Below are 12643 nucleotides of genomic sequence, written 5' to 3'. Positions count from 1 at the left end.
AAGGTGATAACTATTACATTTGGTAAACTGATTTGCATTACATTAGACTGCTGATTTATTGTGAATGAATGATATTGTTTTATGATGCATTATACTGCTGAGTTATAAGAAAATACTGTTCCAGAAAGTCATCGCCTTATTTGTCTGATTAGAAGAGAACAGAACATACTGGAGAGGTTTTCTGCCCCATCTCAGCAGGAGCAGATAAACAGGGAGCCAAGGTGGTAGCTTGGGCGCTGTGTGTGAGAAAGAATGTGAATGTTTAGGCTTTTATGATTAGGTGGGGGCCACTAGAGGCTATAAGAGTTTGATCAAGGCTCCACCATTTTGAGATCTGATGCTGTCTGCTGTATGGCGTCCATCTCCCACGCGTGTGTTCATTAAATCATCGTTTGACTTGACCCGGCCGGACCAGTGTTGTTATTTTGGTTTTCCTCTTGTATCCATCCCCAATATTTGAATCCGTAACACTTGCAGCATGGTTCGATCATTTTTGGTGTAATTTTATTTTTAATTCCCATCTAATCACATTTATTTTACTGATTTGAATAAAAATAAAAGTGCTTTTATTGCGTTAATATGTGGCATTTGGCTCTGACTAGAGAAGTGCTTTTAATATTTGGCTTCTCACTGAGCTGCAGATAGTTAGAATTAAAAGGAGCTTTGTCATATTTTGTAAAACATTGCTGTTAGTGCACCAGGTTCACCCCCAAAGGAAATGAATACGTCCTTAGGCTTTCTACTTCTCTTCTGACCTGTGTGTTGTGGAGCTGCAAACTGCAGGTGTAATTATTTCAGCCCTTTTTGGCTGCCTTGGGAAAATACAAAAATTGGGCTCCTGCTCTCTCTTCCTGGCCTTTCCTCCCCCAATTGCCTGTTTCCTGACTTTGTAGCATTCAGAAAAAAAAAAAAAGAATATGGGAGGCGATGATGGGGATAAACACATGGCAAGGGTCTGGGGGAAAACAAACACACGTGCACACACATCAGAGGAGGAACTCTAATGCTGCATCCTCGGCCCCCAGCCTTCTGTAGTGCCATGAGCTGGGAGTTGGCTGGGAAGCAGGGAGGAAGCAAGGGAGAGGGTAAAAAAAGGAGAGAAGCTGTGTACCAGCAGCATGGAGGAAGAAGCTGTTACTGTCCCTTGGGCTTTAATATTAAGCCTTTATCTGTCAGCTGTATGGAAACCAGTCTCTCTGGCCCTACTGCTCCAACACATCTACACAGGCTGGATTTAGATTGTCTATGGATGAATGTGACCTTCACCTTCATGGAGATTTCTTACAGTAGGTTGAGCAACACACATGTGCAAAGGCACTCTGCAGTTTCTCTTTTTTATAGCAGTCATACCTATTTGATTCAGCTGGCATGTGGTGAATATGAATTTGTGTCTCAGTGAGGCTCCCAGTTTGCCCTGTAGTGTGTTCACCGATGAACCACGGACCACTAAAGACAGCCCTGAAGACAGGATTAGAGAGAGAGTGTGTGTGCGCACGTGCGCACATCTTTGTATACAGGCTTGCTTGCGCAATTCCAGCCCCACTCTTTGAAGATCGATGAATTGCTAATATGTTCATTCCCGATCCGACGACTTCTGCTTCTTATCTAACTTAGTTTTTGTCTTTCCGTAATTTTTATTCTCCGCAGTCTTTTTCTTTACTACTAGTTTTTCCTTTTTGAAAAAAAAAAAACCTACACAAATGACTCTCTAAGTCTCCATCATGTGGTTGGTGTCATCAGTCTTCTGTCTGGATTTTCTCCCCTGCATCCCTGGGAACAGAAGACTCACTTTAAGTAAGAAGAGCCTCTTATGGTAGTTTGACATCCCCAAGAGGGCCTAACTGAGGAGATGAAGTGGTAGAGCTAATTAAATGGATACATATGGTTCCAGTGTTGCTATGAGATGGGTGCAAAGAGGATGCAAAAGTTAAGGAGAAACCTAAGGCAGTCTGCTACAGAACTGCAAAAGGCTGTGACGTGTTAATCATTTTCTCTTCCTGCAACTGAGAAAATAAAGCAGTGAAAAAGTTTAAAGGAGTCACATATTCTCATAAGTGAGGGCAGTATTTCCCTGTATGTCTCAGCCTACATGAATTATCCACAGTAAATGTACCATAGCCCTGAAAAGCTACCAAGTCCCGATATTTATTTAGTGGAAGCTCACAGTTTGAGCTTCCACTAAGGTTTGGGCATTCCTGGGAACCACTCATCTGTGTCTAGGATTAACCCGATGGTGAACGGCTTTAAAACTGGCCTAATGAGTCGAAGGCTGGAGCTCTGCAATCAATGCACAAGTCATCTGAATGCAATGCTTCCCATGTAGAACCAGGGTTAGCCTTTTTAACCAAGGGATAATTCAAAAAAGTGTTTTGAATTAGAATTATTTTGTGAAAACAAAACACCAAAAAGGACCAGGAGAAGTATATTAGCCCCCTGAAAGACTGACCGTTACTGAGCTATAGCACAGACCATTGCTGTGCAATGATGTGCTTTAATGTTGTAGTGCTCACAGCTTGTGAAATGAAGCTGAAACTGAGGCATATTTTATTTACACACAGTACACGAACTTCAGCAAAGGTTTGAGCTGTCACTTGAAAAAGGCAACCCATGGAAAAACAAGATAAATCAGTTAAGGCTTGAGAAAAATATTTTTTTATGCTCACAAAACATGAGATTGATATACAAAGTTATCACAGCATTTCCAAGTGTCACAAACTGGAGTGAGAAATATCAAGAGGCATCAAAGAGAGCCACACAGCGCGGAACAAGCCTGACAGAGGAAGAAAGTAGAAGATTTCCAAGACTCTGGAAGGAAAAGTAGTGAGAGATGTGTCTAAAGACCTCAGAACAACTGCCAAGACACTACTGAATGACTTGCCATGTCAGGAATTGTAGTCTCAATGATGAAAATCATTAGAACCCTATGCAGGAATGGACCGTGAGGTTGCAGATCAAGAAAAGCTCCACTCCTACAAAAGATGCCCCTTTAAGTTAGATTGAGAAATGTTAAAGACAGCCTGGTGAGAGATTATACATAATGGAAGCACATCCTTTGGTCCAATGTGACAAAATTAGAGCTCTTTGACCTAAGAGATGATATAGCGAAAGAATGGAGGAGTGTACAGCCCAAAAAACAGTGAAACACAAGGGTGGGAGTATTATGCTGTGGGGAAAGCCTTAGTGCGTGTAGAACTGTCAATCTCCTCAAGGTGAAAGGAAGCATAGAGATGGATATCAGAAGTCAGTAGTAAAACGGGGTCTCGGTCATTGGAAAGTGACACCAACCCATAACCTACATTGGTGAAGAACTACCTCCAGAAGACCAAAGTGAACGTCACTGACTGGCCTGCATTAAGCCCTGATTTGAATCCCATTGAAAATCTGTGTGGTGAAGACCAAGATCGATGCAAGAAGGCCATCAAATCTGGTGAAGCTTGAGAGATTTACCAGACAGTGGCCTGGAATTTGTCAGGATATGTGAATGAAACTTAAAACAAATGACTTATCAAGCAAAAAAGATACCCAACTGAAAATCGACATCAGGGGAGCTAATAATTTTGAAGCAAATTAAAAAAAGAGTGTAAGCATTCAAAATAAAACTAGCATGTTTGGAAAAGGTGGTCCCCCCCTGAGCCTGGTTTTGTCAGAGGTTTCTTCCTGTTAAATGGGAGTTTTTCCTTCCCACTGTTGCCAAGTGCCTGCTCATAGGGGTCATCTTTTCATTGGTCTTTTCTCTCTATTATCATAGTGTCTTCACCTTACAATTTAAAACACAGGGATCTGTTTTTGTGATTTAATGCTCTATAAATAAAACTCAATTGAATGAAAGTATTAAAATAAAAAACACACACACACACGGTTAAACATTAACACAGTTCCAAAGTTTCCACTGGAATGCTCTTTGTTTGAAAAAGCGCTTGTTTAACCTTCCCCTTGTGCGTCAGACATCTAAAATGAACATTTGTGTCATTTTCTGGTATTTGTAATTTGTCTTCTTTCATGATGCTGAGGTTTACCCAACAGAGTAAGCTACAAGGTGTGTAGGGAAGTCCGAGTGTCCCCTGGCACTCCAGTTTTGTGCATGTGTGATTATGGGTCACAGGAGGCCACAGGACCGTGGTGGCCCGAGCAGCCTCAGGCGTCTCAGGTTTCAGAGCTGAGCATTCCTCTCCAGCTGCTCCATAGCTGTGAAAACCGCAAAGCAGCTCTAACAACAAACACTCTAGGCACTGGGGGGAAAGCCGGCTAACCTGTGGCTAATCAGCAACAACCGCTCTGCTCTCTTCAGGATTTGTTCGCAATTTCTCAAGATTGCTTGCTAAAAGGAAAAACACGTAGTTCCCCTTCACAGTGCCTACTCCTCCCCCTTTCTCCTTCTCTTTTGTTATTGCAGTCTTTAAGTTTTAAAAGTGATTGCTGCTAAGTGGCGGAAGCTCTGTTTGAGTGTACTTTGGTCGTGTTTATTTGACAGTTCCATGTATTGGACCTTCGTCTCCCCCACACCCACCCAAGAAGGGCGTGGAACTGTAGACTGTCTGGGCTTGGTGTTGCACTTTGCAAATAACTCAGTAGTGAAATGTGCTCGTGTGTTTGTAATAACACAATTAAAGTGTTTTGTGTGTTAGTCACTTGCTCTGTAAAATGAAATGAATATGCACAAAAGCAATCACTAGTAACGAGGACCACTGACTCCCATTTACACACTCAAAACTCAAAATTGTGTGTTTATTCCAGCCAGTGTTTATAAGCCATATTGGAAATAATTGAATTGTCAGAAATGTCATTTCATACTTAATCTACCAGTATAAGCTGAAAAGACTCATTATGAATCAGAAGAGAGCATTGTGCAGAGGTTTCAGCGAACAGTTGTATCTGTTTGTGCGTCTCCATCACTGGCTAACAATATATTTGTCCTTTTTATTAGATTACATTATTTCCTAGTTAGAGTGGCAAATATTTGTTGATTTTCTGCTTTCTATTACTTGAATCCCCCTATCCCAAAACAAGTCTCTTGGTCTTCTTCTGTCCAACACCCTTTATTAGTACATAAGCATTGGAGCCCTCCCCCCATCCTGTAATCATCCTTTGTTGTGTTTCTAACTCGAAACTTCCAGCACAGTTCCAATTACAATGGGAAGAAATGGAGGAAAGCATACATAGATTATATAGACAAAAGTGTTTGGCCATACCGCGTAATCATTTTCTTTCTGGACTTTGGCCTGGGCCTTGTAGTTGCAGTGAAGAGAAATCTTTGTGCCTCCCAAGACATTTTGGATGATTTTCTGCTTCCAATGTTGTGGGAACAGTTCTGTCTCAGCATGATTTTGCCCCAGTGCATAAAACATGGTCCATGAAGGCATGGTTGGATGAGTTTGGTGTGGAAGAACTTAACTGACCCCCACAAAGCCCCGACCTTAACCCCGTCAAACACCTTTTGGATGAACTAGAATGGAGAATGGGAGTATTTAATGTCACAATGCCAAAAAATTTTCCATAGACACGCTCTCTAAAATCTTGTGGAAGGCCTTAGCAGAAGAACGAATGCTGTTATAGGTACAAAAGGGTGCGTGAATTTTAGAAAAAGCTAATGCGGGTGTTGTGTGTAGGTGGCCCAATGGTTTTCTTGTTGTACCGTATGTTCCAAGTGTTAAAAGAAAGGTTCCTCTGATGCTGAGGCACAATATCTCCAATGGTAAAATGTCGTAAAGCGTAAACTGCTTGACAACTGAGCTCACTTTGTCACCAGATATACCCTGAAACAGAGACATGTCTAACTATGGCATAAGTCCATAGTAACACAAATCCAGGTTTAGTTTATTTAAGTTGCAATCTGGGTAATTGGTGTCCTCTGGAATGTGTCTGACAAAAGGTGTGGACAGGCATCAGGAAATGGTTGGAGTGTAGAAACCAGACAATTTAAGGCTTTGTGTACGGTGGGGCAGCTTACCGTGAAACACCTGCCCGCCTGCTGCCTCAACACAAACATTAGTTGTACTGTGTTTGTAGCTGACACATGGCACCGGTGCCTGTGTTTAACAAGTGTGTATGTGTAAATAAGTAGGAGAGAAAGAGAGAGAGAGCAAATATACAAAACTCGAGAGACCATCTGAATAAAAGTCTGCATGTTTCTGTGTGTCAGAGCAGGTCCGTATTTAGGCGGCTCATATAATGTTTTTCTGGGGCGCTCTGAGTGCTGAGGTCACAGCCGGACTCATTTTCTCCATGCCTTAATGCACCACTCCACATCCTCTCTGCTCAACAATATAAATCAGGAACTGTTAAAAATGTTTCAGCCTAGAAGGCGACGGGAGGGAAATTTAACATCATCTTGCAATTCGAGCTCATAAAAACTTTCATTTTTATGCTACGGCTGACTTCTAGACTCGGGCAGGCGTTTCCCCTCTCAACTAAGAAACTGATGCAGTTGACAGGACTATGCTGTCTGAGGTTGTTTTGGCAGGTAGTCAGGTTTATCATTCTCTCTGGGCCGCTAATAAAATGGATCCAGACGCACTCGTCTCAACAGAGTAATGCAACAGCACTACAGCCAGTGTTTACCTTGTCTTTTTTCTCTCTTTACTCCTCATCTCTTGATTGATGAAGATAGCTGGATGCTATTAATTCAGCGTAGTCTCACAGCATCATCATGCAACAATGGGAACCCCCCCATATAACTTCTTCTTCATCCAACTTGTAGGTGTTGCAAAGCTCTGAGAAGTAACATTAATTATGCTTTCACCGTATTCACACGAGCCAAGGAGCCAAAATATGCAACAGGCTGCCAGAGCCCAGCGACTAAACGCTGACACTGTTTGACAAATCCAAATATCTGGTCTTAGAAAAATCTTCTCACGTGGCTTTTTTGTTTTGTAATTGTGCAAGCATATTCTGCTCTAGAGTGTACTTTCTTCATTTCAGTTTTAAACACAATCAAGGAGCACTAAATACAGGCGGCAAGAAAATGCAGACTAACATTCACCTCACTGTAATTTAAAGTATTATAAAAAATAAAGGGAATGAGGTTTCGATTGAAGAATTGGCCTCAAATTCTTTTGAGACTTTTTCCAGTTCTGGCTGCAGCGAACACATTTAGTTCTTCACCCAGCCGCGGTGATGGCTTTATTAGAGCTAGAGAGCCTAATTAGCTTTAATGCCATGTATGCAGGAACAGGTCCTAGTTTTACAGTTTGTTAATGAAAAAGGTTTCCTTTAAGCTGATGGATTTGAGTTATTGGATCTCGGTCAGCGTTCCTTGTGATCTAACGTCACTCTCTCTGCTTGGTTCTTTCTCTTTACAGAGGATTTTCAGCTCGTTCGTTTACACCGAGAAGACATCAAACGGAGAGACAGAAGTCCAGCAGGTGAGTAACAAAAGCTTCCTCTGTCGTGCGTGCGTGCGTGCGTGCGTGCGTGCGTGCGTGCGTGCGCGTGCCTTTCTGGCCATGCGTGGCGTGCCTGTGCGCGCCATGGACGGGGCCTGTCATGTGCAGAGTTGAGCCCAGCAGCGCTGAACACATGCACCAGCCATCAGAGGAAAAAGGGGCTGTATTAAAATTCTGTGGCTGCTGTCTCATTGGCTTTGAAGTTCTCTGCCTGTTTTTCCACTTGTCTGTGCTCCCTCTCTCATTCCCCCCTCTCTCTCTGTCTTCCCATCTCCCTCTGCTCACAATGTGAGCACATAGCTTTCAGTCAGACAGAATAATAAAAAAAGAAAACCTTGAAGGAAAGATGAACAGAGCACATTTGAGAAATGAATGATTTGTTTAAAAAAAAAAAAAAGACCCCACCTTCCCCCAATCCAAGAGCTTTTTTTGGTTGTGAATTAAAAAAACAGTATGCACAGAATCCCTAGCATCCTATGTCACATCAGGCACGATTTTGTGTGTGTGTGCGTATTTTACTACTGCACGAGGGATCTTGGAAGAGTGACAGTAAACACCAGACTGGTAAACAGCCACCAGCAAGAACAGACAGGTTGATGTTTGTTTGCATTTCTCCCGCGACTATATTTCTGTCTGTGCTCCGGTGTGTCATCTCATGCATGTGTTTGCGAAATATATACTATCTCACCTTGCAGGTATTTACGATTCCACAGGCAGCTAAAACTGGCTCTAAAGCACTCTTCGTCCTTCGTCTCCATAGAAAAGCCGCCTTTCTGAACAGCTTGCAAGCCAACAGCAGTCTCTCATCTTTGAGTGCCTCTTGCTAAGGATAGTCGCGATTATGGTCTTTAACACATGTCTCGCTAATTTCAGTTGCACAATTCCAGCCTCTGTGTTTCCAGAAAGTCCAACGAAAAACAATAAATCTTAGCTTTCCAACTTGCGTTGCGTGTGGTGTGCTATAACAAGAAGCGATCGCAGAACAAAAGGTCCTCAATGTGGGTTCATTTGTAGCTGCTGTATGTCTGTGTCTGACTAAGAGAGTGGGCAAAAATTCTCACTGAAACCCTTTTGAGTCGGGCCCCAGCTAATCCAGATGACAGCTCTGGCATAGCTGTGTGTGTCCGTGTCCCCGAGCCAAGCTAGGGCTCAATTAGGATGGTATCTACAGAGGAAGAGAGCGAGAAGAAAGACAGAAGGCAAGGAGCTGCAAAGGGGTCCCCTCTAACAGCTTCGAGTTTCTCCTCTGGAAATGTATTATTTAGACAGGCACACAGATGTCTGTCCCTTTCTGATGACACAGGTTCTCCCTCTTCCTGTCTGGCTTTCTTTCAGTCTTTCCTGTGAGTGTGTTCTCCATGTTGAACACATGCTGTCAGAGGGGTTGTCAATAATTAAAAATGCTGGCAACCATTAATGTTTTATCCTATGCCAGATGTGGCAGATGCTGCCTAAAAAGGAGGCTAAATGTATTTTTTTTTCTTAACAAAAGAAATGACACATTTTTCTAGTTGCCCTAAAAAGTTGATTTCGGCTGCTGTCTTATTCACAGTGGGTCACAGCAGTGGACTGTGTGTTTGATTTGGCAGATTTTTATGTATGCTGGACGCCCTTCCTCACACAACCCCAAAGGGATTTTTCTCGTCCAGGGATCTCTCATTCTTACTTTTTAATATACAGCAGGGCAACCTGAGTAAAACAAAGACGTCCCTTGTTTGTTTTATATGAATACATGTTTATTCTCTGTTTGTTTGCTTATTTATGTGCATTTTCTTTAAACAACAAAAAAGAAAAACAGAAAAAATGCCCATCACACACAAAAAGTTGTTAATATAAAACGTGGTATAAAAACTATGTTGTCTGAAATTTGCTATAAAATGTAACATTGTCTAATGCTGACTCTAAAATTAAAAAAAAAGTCTATAAATATGTTATACTATAGAATAAGAACGCATTGATGAGGTAGCAGATTAACCACTACCATCGAGTTCATATTATTATATTATATTTATATTATATTTAGCTTATATTTAGCTTATTGTCTGCGCTTGTAAATTTCACTGAGGGAAGCTGTTTATGCTGTAGGGCTCAATCGAGATTTCCTAAGGAAAAAAATCTCATTCATATTTGCTTTTTAATGACGTCACAGCAGTGAGTGGTGTAACATTGTGGTATACTAATAAGTACTGCACACACAATACAAACTACAAAATACACAGTGAATAACACTTATTATCTCATCATGGCACCTGGTCGTGGGGGGGACATATTGGGGAGCAAATGCAAATTTAGTCCTCAAAGCAGGAAAAATGGGCATGCGTAAGAATTTGAGTGAGTTTGACAGCGGCTGAATTGTGATGGCTACACAACTGTGTCCAAGCATCTCCAAACCTGCATCTTTTTTTTGTGGGGTGTTCCTGGTCAACAGTGCTCAGTAATAATAATAATAGATTGCATTTATATAGCGCTTTTCAAGGCACCCAAAGCGCTTTACAATTCCACTATTCATTCACTCTCACATTCACACACTGGTGGAGGCAGCTACAGCCACAGCTGACCTGGGGCAGACTGACAAAAGCGAGGCTGCCATATCGCGCCATCGGCCCCTCTGGCCAACACCAGTAGGCGGTAGGGTAAAGTGTCATTGGGCAAGACACTTTACCCTACTGGGCAAGACACAACGACCAGGGCTCTCTGTCCTGGTCGTTGTGTCCTTGTGTCTTGCCCAAGGACACAACGACCAGGACAGAGCCCAGGGATCGAACCGGCAACCTTCCGGTTACAGATGAGCTTCCCAACCCCCTGAGCCACGGTTGCCCTATCCAAAGAGATACGTGAAAGGAGCAGTAGTGTATCAGCGACAGGGTCGTGAGCTGCCCATCAGCCCATGCTGATCCTTGTCCACTGCATAAAGTGCCAACAACGTGCATATGAGCATCAGGTAGCATGCAATAATGGGTCACTTTTTTTTTTCTTAAACATAATGTGGATGGCTGTGATGTGTGTGTTGCTTACCTGGGGAACACCTAGCGAGCATCTGTTGGATGTGCTGGGTAGACAATTCAGATCCAGGGAGGTCCCGCCCTATAACTTGCAGGTCCTAACCCTTGTAATGTCCTCGGGATTCCCATACACTTGTTTGCCATACACCTACGGGTCATTTTTGACCCGAGGACAACACAAGGGAGGAGCTGTTGCTAGATACCACAGTACACCTTCAGACGTGTAGTGGAGTCCATGCCTCGACAGGTCAGGGCTTTGTGGCAGTCAAAAGGGGACCAGCAGAAGTTTGAGGTGGGGTGTCTCATAGCCTTTTCTGTTTTCCACAATTTCTTTAATCAGTTTTTTTGTGATCATGATTCAGATTGTAGCTGTTGGCTTAATTAAAGGCTCAAAAGTCTATGTTGGATTTTCTGAAAATGAGAAAAATGAAAGTGTACCAGATCCCTTAAAAAGTGTGTGATCAGTACTTTACCCTATATTCATGACCTTAAATCTGCATATCTGAACTCAAATGGGTAGTGTGTGTGCACACTACATTTTCCAATGTTATTGCCGTTCAGTGAGCCACTCTGGCTTCGGCAAAGCATCGGAGCTGTCACTCAGGCCAGGCAGAGCCCTTTTCGCGATGTGACATTTAAGAAATGAAAGTAAAAGGACAGCTAAAAATGGTTCTGTTCAAGTCGAGAAATTAGGTTTGGATTATTCCCTCATTTCAGGTGCGAACTGCTAACATTTTATTGGCTTGCCACTATAGTCCTACACTGACAAGAAAAGTTAGATTGGGTTTCTGTTGGCATATAAGGATAAATGTAAACAACTTTAGCTTGACATCAGATGGTATTTATAGTACATAGTTGTAGTCTGCAATACTGTTGTGAGCCCGTTCCAAATGTGCAACCCTATTGGTTAATTTCACGCTAACTGTGTTGGTGATTGTTCTTTAAAAGTCAACAGGGCAAGTTTACTATGACTGTAATGCACGTCTTCAATATCTTTAGTTGTGCCCAGCTTACTAAAAGATGATTGTTTTGGGGAATGCCTTAAATGTCAATAAGATTTTAAAAAAAAAAATGTAAATCTTCCCTTTCAGTTTCTGTTTCACTGTCTCACTATGCCTAACCTAATCTGACAGAAGCCTCAAAGCTTCTCTTTAGTCTGATGAGTCAGCAGCAAAACCCATCCATGACCCTTTTCAATGTAATTTATCCCAGACAAGATCAGTCAGGTTCTAACCCTACCATTGTGTACTTCTCTAAGGCTACGTTCACACTGCAGGTCTTAATGCTCAATTCCGATTTTTTGATCAATCCGATTTTTTTTGTCTGCTTGTTCACACTACAAATAAAATGCAACAGCAAACGCGCTCTAGTGTGAACGCTCAAAGCGGCCCGCATGCGCAAAAGAAGATGTCACACACAATGCGCTCTGTTTAGACCCAGAGCAAACAATATTGTTTGACTGATGGCCCTTAATATAAAGACTTTGGACTTTACGTTTCCCAATTTTTGCTTTAAGTTATTTTGTTATTTACATAATAATGTAGATAACCTAATAATGATCCTTATTGCTGTTTTAGAGGAGCGGTGCTTCAAAGGATAGTTGCAGATTTCTGTCAGAATCTGCAGATTATGCAGTACAAATAAAATGTTCATGTTTCTCCAACGTTGTCTTCCCAACAGTTTCACTGGATGGCCAGGAAGCGTTCGCGATGTCTTATCGGGTGCTTCTCCGGCGCTGATAATTGGCATCTGTCAGTGATGTAAAAGACGGATTTAATGCGATATGACTGTTCAAACAGCAGTCGCTTTCTAAAACATCGGATATGTATCGGATTCAGTACCACATACGAAAGTGACCCAGATCGGATTTGAAAATATCGGATTTGTGCCGTTCACACTGTCACACCATGATCGATTATGGGTCGCATAGGGTCAAAAAAAATCTGATTTGATGCGCTTTCGCCTGCAGTGTGAACGTAGTCTATGACAGGTGATCTGTCACACGGCATCTCAGTCTATGCTAAAGTCCAGATTATGGCAGGGCTATTGCAGTGCATATTAGTACATGTTATTGCACATGTTGTGTGTGGCTGGTTTCATCCATCCATCCATCCATTCGCTTCCGCTTATCCTTTTCAGGGTCGCGGGGGGCGCTGGAGCCTATCCCAGCTGTCATAGGGCGAGAGGCGGGGTACACCCTGGACAGGTCGCCAGTCTGTCGCAGGGCCAACACACAGGGACAGACAACCATTCGCACTC

The 12643-nt window shown here is 42.4% G+C and overlaps 1 protein-coding gene across 2 annotated transcripts in view; it reads left to right on the top strand.

Annotated features, from left to right (window-relative positions):
• cachd1 (cache domain containing 1) overlaps positions 1 to 12643 on the top strand; it is a 124176-nt gene that overhangs the window by 37107 nt on the left and 74426 nt on the right. For both annotated transcript variants that reach the window (XM_085138643.1, XM_085138642.1), the window contains exon 2: positions 7299 to 7361. Coding sequence is in view for 1 of the 2 variants with exons in the window: in XM_085138642.1 (XP_084994768.1) it covers positions 7299 to 7361 (63 nt within the window). In the remaining variant the exon portion in view is untranslated. The remainder of the gene's footprint in view (positions 1 to 7298; positions 7362 to 12643) is intronic.

The sequence above is a fragment of the Neolamprologus multifasciatus genome, chromosome 17 (genome assembly GCF_963576455.1).
Source record: "Neolamprologus multifasciatus chromosome 17, fNeoMul1.2, whole genome shotgun sequence".
NCBI classification, from domain to species: Eukaryota; Metazoa; Chordata; class Actinopteri; order Cichliformes; family Cichlidae; genus Neolamprologus; species Neolamprologus multifasciatus.
Note: the sequence above shows the minus strand (reverse complement) of the source record. Positions and strands in the feature narration are given on the sequence as shown.